Source organism: Strigops habroptila, chromosome Z, assembly GCF_004027225.2.
Source record: "Strigops habroptila isolate Jane chromosome Z, bStrHab1.2.pri, whole genome shotgun sequence".
In the NCBI taxonomy this organism is placed as follows: domain Eukaryota; kingdom Metazoa; phylum Chordata; class Aves; order Psittaciformes; family Psittacidae; genus Strigops; species Strigops habroptila.
Window position 1 is genome coordinate 6,754,462 of NC_044302.2, and position 11,719 is coordinate 6,766,180.

Genomic DNA, 11,719 nt, shown 5'->3' on the forward strand with positions numbered 1-11,719 from the left:
TACACATGTTCAGCTTTCTTTTTCTAACAGGAAATAGGAACAATCATCAAGCAATGAAATGGAGTATTTAAATTTATGCTCCCTAGTGAAGATGTTGCCAAAATTGTATAATACTCCAGTGCTTTCAAGGAAACCCAATTATAGACTGCCCTGGTAAGAGTACCTGGCAGCAGCACAGCTCAGCCCGTGTGTTTGCAAAGCTCTGGTTACTACACACATCATTTTAAAGAGACCAAACTTTGCCCTCTTATCTGCATCTATGCCTCTCCTAGGAACGGGAAAGAGCCTAATTTGTGAGCAGTATTTGACCCTTGAAGAACTACACGCATCTGCTGAAGGCTATTTTTCCACATAAAACCACTTTTCAGCAAAATGATTTAGCATGTGTTTAATTTTAATGATTTAGCTTAAGTGTCTTTTTGAGTGCTTTATCAAGCTACTATCAAGCTACTATCAAGCAGCAATCATCAGCTGCTTAATAAATATTGGATTAAAGTCTGTAAAGGGAACACATGTATCAGAAAGACCAAAAGGAAAGAACATTGCCAGACACTAATCTTTCCTCTTTGCAGTGCGCTATTGTGTTCTTTGGGATGAAGGACATTTTTCAATGATGCTGGAAATTGCAACAGTAATATTATTTTTGACAATAGAAAAGTGTAACAGGGATGGTAATTCTGGCAGCTTTCTGGGCTTACACAGTGAAACCTCCACAGAATTTAATGCTGTTAGAGAAAACCGTGAAAACAAAACTATTTGCCCTAAAAGCTCATTAATATTAGTTGGAATTCAGCCATAGTTTTGGGTATGTGCTGAAAAGTCTGAGCTTTGAATTGGTGGGCGTTTGACATGCCAGGATATTAGTAGAATAAATGTTCACTAATGCATAGCAATAAATAGGTTGGATTTTTAAAATTATCACAACAGAAGCAGAGAAGATAACAAAAACTTAGGGTTTTGAAAGCATTGACACACGTTAATATATCGGTTCATTACAAACAACTTCAAATGGTTGTTTTCCAGTGCGCAATTAAGAAACCCTCCCGTGGTAAGGAAATTCCTCTGGCACAGCACTGACTACAGTAAGTGCTACCAGTAGTGTCCTGTTGATTTACATAGCCTTAACATGCTGAATAGCCCTTATGGGCTTAATTTCCATCACACTGGGCCTCTGGGTTTGCTTCCTCTCAATGGCCAGAATCTTCCTTGGTCCCCATACCCACTGCTTGGGTGTGGGGTCTGTCTGGTAGCCCTTGAGATCTCAGCACTTGGATACTTTCAGCTCCCAGAAGCAATTCTGACTTTATGTAACAAGGTTTTTCAGTGAAATACAGCATTTTCAAGCTACTTAGCAAAATTGGAGCAAACACTCAGATTTGAAAAATATAGCACCAGGCTTTGATACTCTCCTTTGTGTAAGTTTTGAGCGATACATAACATAGTCCTAACAGCGATTGCTGACTCTATATCCACTGGGACCATGATTTATCAGTTTCATAACCTCAACCACAATTCATATGATGTACCACAAAGATCCCTGAGCAGTATTCAACAGATTAATTTTCCTTTCATCCTCACAGCCCCCCCATTTGTTGTTCTTCCTTCCTATATCTAGAAGGAAAACCTTCTTGTGGCCAACTGAAGAAAATAAGAAGCTTTAATGTCTAATTAATTAATGGATAAAATTGATATATAATCTCCATAACCAGAAGTTATTTACAGTACAAGCATGACAGGATGTTTTTTCTAGCACAGAGTCAGCTCAAACTCCCTGCCCTTTCACACTGTCTCTTCATACATTCAAATGCAAAGCTCACATGGCTTTGGGACTGTGAGGGAGGAAAGCTTGTAGCTGGGCTTACCCTCACCCCAGGCCAGCAGCACAGGCAGAAAAGGGGTGCTGCACCCCGCTCTGTACTGCCCTCCCCCAGCCAGGACATTATGTCACCCAAGACTCATCCCAAGGCACTGACACAGCATTATCTTCCGAGCAGAATGGATCTGTAAGTGGCTTTTTCTGCAGCAGCCTTTTGTCAGTGCATCTGTTTTAAAGGCACTCCACAATAGAGATCTAACCTCTAGTGCTGCTGTACAAAAATAGATCTGATTTGGGAAAAATTCTGAGCTTTAACCAACCCTTTGTCCCATGTCACTGAGGTGTGCAACTTGTGTGTTGGATCTAAAGGCTCAAGTAGTTACCAAACAGCACTATTTCCCATTACCAACAAACAGCAGTTCTACATCAGAGTGCAGGCTCAACTTCATCTGCTTGAAATCCCCAGTACTGAAAATATTAAATGAAGCTATTGCTTCCATGTGTAGAAGTTGGAAAATAATAAAAGAGTTTTTCTTTCACTCTTCTTCCATTTGAATACTTAAAACCCAGGAGTAAAAGACAAGGGCAACATCCAGTCCATTGTTACTGCCATGAACTACACTTGTGTTCTTTGGTTTGTGTAACTGTGGTTACTTTAGCTCATAAAGACACACTTACAGATGTACGAATACGCACAATCTACAGCTTCCGTTGAGGTAGGATTTCTCCCTCTGCATAATGTTAGGAATATAAAGAGAATGATTTAATTGCAAGAATAGCTTGAACATCCATTAAGAGAGTTTACAGCATTTTGCTTTATTATTGCTCTCCTGAGTATCAAGATAAACATACAATATTTTGATAGATGCATTACGATTTGCTCCAACACAAACTGATATAGCTACAGCTGGGAACTTCAAATTGGCAGCATTTCTGCCACGACAGTTACACTTTATGTAAAATCAGTTAGTGCTATGTTTGATACTAAATATCAACAAGTAATATTAGTTTAACATGCAGAACTACATCACTGTCTCTGAAAGTATTGCCATAGTAGGACTATTCACATGGGTTCTGAACAACGACCAGGAGATAATCCTTATCTGCAAAAAGATGTAAAAATGTTTAGTTCAATATTTTATCTTATTTCCCAATAAATACCCTTTATTTGTTATTCCCCTCCAACTTTTTATTTCTAAAACATAAAAGCAATGGCACTTATATGAAAAACACATTTAGAAAATGTAAGCACTTTGCACAAAAATCTGAGATTACAGATAAAAAATAATCTGTGTCATAAAGCTTAACTATACCATATTAAAACTATTTTAGTAAGCAGCAGATATGCTTTCAAGAAGACATAAAAATATTTAAACAAGATGAAAAAAGTCACAGGATAAGCACCTGGAAGCTAGCACTTGTTACAATAAAAAAAACTTTTGACATCTGTGGCCTTTTCTGCAGGTGCAGAGAAGTTCTTTCAATTCACTACCTAGTTTATTCAGAATCGAGAACCCCATTTACACATGGAAAAAAGCAGAAAAGATTCGAATAGACTTCTATTGTGAATAAATTCTAAGCATATAAGACTTCACCCACTAATTCTAAAAGCCCAGGGAAGTTTTGGAAACAATTCAGTTGGGTAGCTATTTAACATTTCCTATTTTAAATGAAACATTTATTGGAAGTATCCAGTGAATTTAGCAGGGTCATATCTGCTTTGGAGAGTTAGAAGCTGCACTCCTGCATTGTCACTTTCATGCAAAAGCAACTTAATATAAATCACAGGTGGTTCATTTGCCAACTTCTATTATAGTAACATACAGTCGAGCCTTTGAACAACTGATCTCCCTATTAGCAAAAGAGCTTCACACTTTATACCACTTTTTTCAGGCCAACATGCTTTAATAGTTGCTAGTCTAAAAATCACCTCTGAAAAATAAGTGAAGGGCAAATGCAAAATAAGAATCAAGTGCATCAGTTTAAATCAATGAGCAAAAAACATGATTTAAAAAATGCATTAGGCTTACACTCCAAAATAGAAACTAAACTAAAATTTTAATCTTAGTACCAGCTGATGACTAATGCCAACACTTAATGACAGTGCCAGATTTCTTTCACACATCCTGGTTTCATAGAAGCATTATAAATAATTTGAGCAAGGCATGGTAATGCATACCTAGTCAGTACCTCTGCTCCACATTTGGTATGAAATCAGCATCAGAGGACTACCCCAGGCAAGGCTGGCCATCACTAACCACTCACAGCCACATCCTCCCCAGTGGCTATGCTGAAGAGATCCCTGAAGCTTCCTCTCTGTTCTGTGTGCCCTCATCAGACACTTCAGCCTCAGTCCTGCATACTGTTGGTCTCTCAGTCAGCTAGTGCACACAGCAGGATCTCTGTTCCACTCTGATCTCACTTCCACTTTGCCTGATTCACCTTGTACTGGTAATTGAGCACAGCTTCCCCACAGCTTACGGAATCCCAGACTGGTTTGGGTTGGAAAGGACATTAAAGCTCGTCCAGTTCCAAGCCCCTGCCATGGGCAGGGACACCTTCCACTAGAGCAGGTTGTTCCAAGCCCCGTCCAACCTGGCCTTGAACACTGCCAGGAATGGGGCAGCCACAGCTTCTCTGGACAACCTGTGCCAGGGCCTCAGCACCCTCACAGGAAAGAATTTCTTCCTTGTGTTTAATCTAAATCTACGCTCTTTCAAAGTTTCATCTGTTTCATCTGGCCTTGTTATCTATTTTAGAGACGCAACTAACAAATTAACATATATTTATATTTATTGTGAGTAACAGGTTACTATATTCCCATGGTTGCTTTAAAGAAAATAATTATCACAGTTTACTATGTTGGTGATAATCCTGCATATCCATGACAAAAATGCTACCTATGGCTACCATGTCATAACATACCAAGTAAAAACCAATTTTTAGGAGAAAAAAGATTCTTTTTTTTGCATTTGTTTCAAGCTAAAATATATTTCCTGCCTTTAATAATATAGACACACTCTGCTTGATGTATACGTATTTGTCCAGTTTTGCTTTGCGCAAACCCACAGAAACCCACAGAACATTAATCAGATCTAGACTTGCCTGGTTGTTCCTGAGCTTGAATAATATGAACTCTGGACATTAAAATCTTAACGCATCTGGGTACATGGTGAATACATGGTTATGTTTTCATACACTTATTTTCAAAAATAGAAATTTTCTACAGTAGCCTTCTTCATAAAGAAAAAACCCCAAACTTAAAAAGACATACAATTCCATTGTTATTTTAATAGAAATATTACCTGGAGCTACCATAATTTCATGTTTCTTTGATCTGATCCTAAGAAAGGTTAGATCATTCTGAGGGTCAATATCTCGTACTGTGCTCCTAGCTTTCATGACAAGCTGCTGAAGAAGAGCTGCATACTGGACTGTTGTAGAGTTATCAAGAGTTGTTCTTACTGGAATTCCTGCAAACAAATAATTCTCTAATAAACATTCAGTTTAATTGTATATTCTTCATATACAGCAGATCATAAGAGGAAAAAGGAGAATTTCATAGTATTTTCTGTTTTGTAGCAGAAAGGAGTTATGTTGATTTCAGGTATCTATATACTTTTAAAAGTATAATTCACATTAATCACTGGCAATTAAACATTCAAAAGTTCCATAGGGCAACCCAAAGAGCCTAATTGCTGTTTAGGGCTCTTAAATACCTACCAAGTTCTGTTCTGTACTACCTAACCAGATATGGTGCCTCATCAGTTTAAACACTGTCACCAAGCTTGTATCTTGGCTGCAAGAATCCAGCCCACACTTTAACTGTAGCATTTGGCATGTGCAGCAATAGAAATTACACATTCCCAGTGAAATACCAAAAGCAATCAAAGGGCAGAAGCAGCACGTTGGCCTTTAGCAAGCAAACCCACCCTTGGAACAACCCCTTCCAATTAGCAGCAAAATATTGACAATTGGTAGTACACAGTGACCTGATCCCAACTTATAAAAATATGACCACAAAAGTCAAGATTAATTTTTAATGATTTAATGAATTGTTGCTTATCAATGATTTGTCAAATAATGCTTTTCATATCAATAGGCTACCAGGTGAAACTAAAAGCAGGGTTCACCGTAATCCTAGAAATGTCAAACTGTTTGTCTTTAATAAGCTTGTTTCCCTAATAAAAAATTTATTTGACCTACTAACAAAGACAATAGATTACAAGCTGGCAAGGCAGTTTTCTCTTTGCATACATTTATACTGTGCCTTCCAGATGGACAGGATAGGAATACAAAAACAGAGTAATATGACTTGAGCTGAAGGGTTTGATTATGAATGAAGAATCAACATGTAAAAACAGTGAATGCCGGGTAAAGCATTAGAGGCAAAGGAGTAAAAGAAGTAACAGAATCCCCTCAGATATTAGACTACTTCGTAATTTTCCTAGTAAAGTGTTATTTGACTCACTTGAAGTCTGTGCTGCCACTTGAGAAATACCCTTTAGTTCATAGGATGTGTAGTGTAGGGAAGAGTACAGAATGACCCAGTAGACCCTTTTTGTCGAATGTTTATTACACAGATTGAAACTGATGTTTTAATGGAAACAACCAGGTGTTCCCTAGCACTGCATTAGCATAAGAATACGCATATAATCACAGCATTAAAGAGTAAGTCACTTAAAAGCAGCAATGAATTAGTGTTAGGTTTATATGACCTTATACCTAAATGATTGCTTCAACAAATACAGCACTTTTAATGTAAATGGTAAATGTTAAATGATCCTTCGAGGTCTAATAATAACATGAAAATGAGTTGACACTGGTGACATCCTTAGATTAAAACTCAGCTATGCTTACTTTAGGACAAATTCTCTTTGCCTCTGCCTCCCAAATTAGAGAAAGGCAAATAAATCCTTCATTAGAAATGCTGCAGTGCGATCTTTCTCAGCTGTGAAGGATAGCAACAGTTGGTGAGATTTTCCAAACAAGGTACACTTAGCATACTGTTTCAATGAACAAATCAACTTTAAGCATTAAAATAAGTGATAGGCAATGTTTGTATCAGGAAGCTTTAATTTGCTATTTCACCTGCATACTATTACACCTACATGTACCTACACTACTATAAAAATCTTAGTGAAGGACAACCATTTATGTTAGTGAAGAAAAGAGAGTTTCATTTTTTTTAGATGAAATACATCCCTACAGAGAACAGTCTCTCTTGTATTCACAACTGGCAATGAAACATGTCTAAATGACAAACTAAACCCCCAAATCCTGCACCAGTTTTATCCATCAGATTCAGCCTGGCCACGTGTTCTACAGGTTTGTGAGGATGAAAAGTCTGAACAGGACCCAGGGAACTTTATACTTTGCTGTGAACAGTCTCGTGTGCAAAAAAGGGAAGTAGAATTACTCTTCAGTAAATCAGAACTGAGACAGAAGTAATCCAAAACAGTCTTTTAAAAAGCATGGTGTCATCCTAACTCTGCAGAGCTCTATCTGAGGTAACGATGGGCAGCAGTAGTACACCTGATTGGGAAAGCATATGAGACCAATATTGTGCCAAGAAGTTTACTGTTCCAAGTAGCAGAACATAAGAAAATTGGGTTAGTTTTCTATTAGATTTCAGTGGTGGTTTTGCCTTGAGAAACATATCAGTCTGCAAGCTCAAAAAGGATCATTTGTGTTACCTAAATGCTTGATTTTGTTCACTTTTCATTTGCAGCTTAGTCCAAGTGCTCATTGGATCAAGTCACATTCTATTTACTGAAACAATACAGAAATGGCTGAAGCAGTCCTTGTTCTGAAGCCAGGCTGCATTTCCACTTAGCTAACAGCCATATCTAGACATAAGCACGTGCACGCACAGAGCAGCTTTTCAGTTCCTATTTGCCAGGCTATGCACTTCTCTCTTGACCTGCATCATCTATTATGTGAACAAAGGCACTTTTTACTCAACGTTTCCAGGCACACAAATTAAATTGCCCACATTTTCTAAACACTAAATAACATTTAGGCTTTCTTCTCAGTATTCTTGCCTCCTGTTGCTAAACTGCTGCTAGCGCAATAGTTTTGGGGAGACTGTAAAAGTGAAGGAGTTCAACTGAATCACAGGCAAGGTCAGTTGAGTCTTTTTTTGTAAGGGAATGGTTAAAACACATTAACCTGGGAAGCTTAGCTCCTGAAAATTGGTTTCTGTGCAAGCTTTTCGCTTGCAGCCTTCACAATCACAGCCAAAGCCGTCCTGACATGAAACTTGCTCTTCAATCTATGACAACTCACCATTACACAATTTAAAGAACAATTTAAAGAAATTGTGAATATTTAGCAGGGCAAAGGAATGAGTCCCACAGCAGGAGACCAACTTTGTTTAGTAGAAACTTTTCTCCTGATGTTTTTGTAGAAGAAGGCGACGGTGACTTTTCTTGTTTGTACAAAGAACTTTGGACTAAACACCTGCAAAAGCAACAGCTTAGTGCCACACGTTCTCCCTTTCTGCAACCTACCAAGATGTGCTTCTGAAAAAGAAAGTATAGTCTAGTTAAACAAGGGGGATAAGTAACAACATGGGACCTCTTAAGATTATGATACTTCCAGCCATTTCTTCAGAGAAAACTTAAGTCAAGGCTCTGCTTTCCATTAACTCAAATGAAAAACTACATTATATGGAGAGGCTGAAGAAATGGCCACCAACCAAATATTCATGTCTTAAGGCGAAACATACATTCCTCACAATCACAACACCTTCAGGAAACATCGCAACATTAACACTTCACAATCTGCAATTTTGTGCTTCAGAGTTACTACGCTCATTACCACTACCAAGCTTGTTTCTTGGAGAAACCAGAGGGAGTTTTACCTTCGGCGTTTATCACAATAGTCGCGATAACGCCTTTGTGGGACTGAATCCTCTTTAGAGTTTCCTCCACTTCAGCCTGCGGGAAGAAAGAACACCACAGCACCCACCGCACCTTCGACCGGAGGCGTGGCGCGACCCCTGTGAGGAGGCCGCGGGGCCGCCGCGCCCGATACCGAGCCCTGCAGCTCGGCCCGCCGCCCCGTTCCCCATCCCATGGCCGGGGCGGCGGGCGGGAGCAGCGCCATTACCATGGCCTCGCCGCCGCCGCGCCGTCGTTGCTATGGAGCGGCGGAAGTGACGGCGCGGGCCGGTGCGGCCCCGCTGTGGAGCCGCGGGGCGCGCCCTGCGGAGGGGCCAAGCCCGGGCGTTAATGGAGCCCTGAGGGGCGGCCCGGGGGGCTCGTCAGGGCAGCGGGGGCTTATTAAGCGCGTTTGGGGGCGTTGCGGTTGTTAGTGTGGCTTTGGGTTGTGTAGTGCCTCGGCGGCGTTGGTGGCTGGGGAGTGAGGTGGAATAGGATCAAGTTGCCTTAGTTGTTGGTGTATAGGGGTTTTTACTTAGCTTACTTTAAAGCTGAGGCTGATACTAGCTAAATCCCAAAGATACTAGGTACTGTTGTTAGAAATAATAATTTTTCTTCTCCCTATGGGTAAATGTTGCCTTGTTTATATTCTGTTTTCCCACAAGTGTTACATAGTATGGAGTGTGCGGAGCTGCTTGTTTATCAGTAGGTGATTTCTAGTCTTGCTGTACTGTGGTCACTATTTAGTGATAGGTAAGTCACCTCTGCAAGAAACACTGCTGCTATAGTTTACCTGGCTTGAAACTAGCGTATGCCGCTTTTATAATGCTAACGTGTAAATAAGTTACATGCCTATTTCTGTTCCCCTTTACCTTATACCTTACCTTATACCTATACCTTAGTAGAGGTATAGACTTCACGTGCAAGATATTTGAAGAGCCATTGTTGTCCATGCACACCATAAATAGTGCTGATGCGTTCAAAAGGCTCTTATGTGTGTTTTTAAGGCAAGGGGGCTAGTCTTCCTCAATTTTATGTGTTGTATATGAAGCTCTTTGCCACTTCTAGCTGCTTTAAAGAGTCAACAACTTCCCAGTTTGGTGTTTTGGGGAGCCAGCAGCCCCCTCCCCCCATATTTTTAAACAGAGTGGTCTTAAGAATAAATTAACAAGCTGGTTATTAATCTGTAATCATTTAAAGATGCAGTTGTGTTTGAAAGTTGCAACAGTGTCAGCACATAATTTAATGCAGTTTGTGGTCCGATGTTGGAGAGCAAATAACTTCAGTGTGTGGGATTGCCGCATCTATTGCAACAATATTATTCTAGGCTTTATTAAGTTTCAGGCTGGTAGGGACCAACATCAGAAGTGTTGAAGTTGCTGTGTATTCAGGTAAGTGTGTAACTGAGTTGAAAATCAGGCTGATGAGAGAAGGGAGAAAGTATCAGAAATACCAGTATTTATATTCTAAAAGCTGCCATTTAGGAGTTAACGCAGCACCCTATGACATGCTGTGGAAGGCAGTCAGGAACGCTGTTCTTGTACCTGATTCTGGCCTGTGTGAGTCACTGCTTCAGCTGTGTGAGTTTTCACTTGTGAACAGTTTATCCAGGGCTTCAATTTGTATTGATAGCACCTATGCAGGTTTGCCACAGTGAGATGTATGGTGTTCTGAATTTTTGGAAATGAGTTATCTTTACAGATTTATTTTCATTTTATTTGAAAAATTGGAAGCACTGGTGTGTCGTTATTGAATCTGACTGGAACATCTGCTGGGCAATTTTGTTATAATACAGTCAGTAGATGCTCTTAAATGAAAACTTAAGAGTATACAATATAAACCTGGTCCTACTGTTGGTGTTGGTCACAGGAGTGATCCTTGCTATTACAGTCCAATTGAAGTCAGCACACTGTAGGATAACATACTGTAAGGGATAGTGGTGATCTTACCCCCAGTAACTGGACTGGCAATTCCAGGGATTTAGAAAAATGAAAAGGAGGCATTTTTCTACTCTGCTGCCCTATTGCTCTTTTTTTAATTTCCAAGGCTTCTTTCAAGACCACTGTTTTCCCACACGGGTACAAGATGCCTACGTGTCTTTTTAAAACCAATAAAAATACCAGCTCAGCTTTGCAAAAACACCGAACTAGAGCCAAAATGACAGCTAGCATGGTGCAGGATTATTCTTGGAAGCATTATTTATGCTCAGCATGAAAGACTGAAACATGCAGACTTTTACAGACACTCAGGCTTTGTCTCAGACTTAGACACATAACAACAAATGAAAATACTTTCCTGTCTACTTGAAATTTAACTGAGAATTCAGATTCCAAGCAACAGAACTATTCTATTGATATACAGTAGTGAATGCAGTATTAGGAACACAGTGATACTGCTTGAGAACCAGAAACCCCTCATAGTCTAGGACTGGAATCTATCAAATGCTTATCTGTGTGAATAAGTTTAAGTATTTGCTAGTAAAAGTAGCCAGTGATGCTTAAACTTCAGGTGCTTGCACTTGTTGTCTGGTGTTTGAACTAATTTCTGCATTTATAGTTAAGACAGGAAAAAGAAAATCAGCTGAAAGATGGAAGATATTCAACTATTCTTCCTCCTTGCCCCCCATCTTTGACAGAAGATGTAATTCTCCACATGGAAACTAGGAAGAGGATTTTGCTGGTAAGTACATGAGAATTTCATTGTTTCCTTGCTGCTTGAACCTGGAGACCAGGAAGAGGTAGGGAGGGAGTAAGGCACACTGAGGGATGTGAGCTATACTGAAGTGCAATACACAGTCTTGATTTGCTGCCAGCCATTATGAAATAGCATAAATCATTCAATACAGGAAGAAATTTGCTTTTTATAACCAGTGATTGCAAGTAAGTATAAAGGTCTGCCAGCTATGATGATAGCTCCCTTGCCCATGTGGTGGGAGATCTCCAGAAGTTTTAGTTTTGTTGGCCTATAAAGTGGAATGAACTTTTGCATGACCAATAGTGGTGCTGGTGATGATGGTACA

At 39.6% G+C, this 11,719-nt stretch overlaps 1 protein-coding gene across 2 annotated transcripts; it reads right to left on the reverse strand.

The window, feature by feature from the left end:
- Positions 1-2,607: 2,607 nt before the first annotated feature.
- DYNLRB2 (dynein light chain roadblock-type 2) lies at positions 2,608-8,976 on the reverse strand. 2 transcript variants are annotated; one of them, XM_030471279.1, is made up of 4 exons: positions 8,930-8,976; positions 8,682-8,757; positions 5,122-5,289; positions 2,608-2,919 (listed from the first exon to the last, which is right to left on the reverse strand). In XM_030471279.1, the coding sequence occupies exons 1-4, from the start codon at positions 8,930-8,932 to the stop codon at positions 2,876-2,878; spliced, it is 291 nt and encodes a 96-aa protein (XP_030327139.1). In that variant the 5' UTR covers positions 8,933-8,976; the 3' UTR covers positions 2,608-2,875. The 2 variants fall into 2 exon arrangements, with proteins under 2 accessions (XP_030327139.1, XP_030327138.1); XM_030471278.1 differs by lacking the exon at positions 8,682-8,757 and having other exon boundaries at positions 8,794-8,957.
- Between the last annotated feature and the right edge of the window lie 2,743 nt (positions 8,977-11,719).

Coding starts and splice junctions, on each gene's coding strand:
- DYNLRB2 (XM_030471278.1), bottom strand. CDS start 8,932: ATGGTAATGGCGCTGCTCCCGCCCGCCGCCCCGGCCATGGGATGGGGA. Junction 5,290..8,793: donor CGCCACGCCTCCGGTCGAAG/GTGCGGTGGGTG, acceptor ATTTGTTTGCAG/GAATTCCAGTAAGAACAACT. Junction 2,920..5,121: donor TGAAATTATGGTAGCTCCAG/GTAATATTTCTA, acceptor ATCTTTTTGCAG/ATAAGGATTATCTCCTGGTC.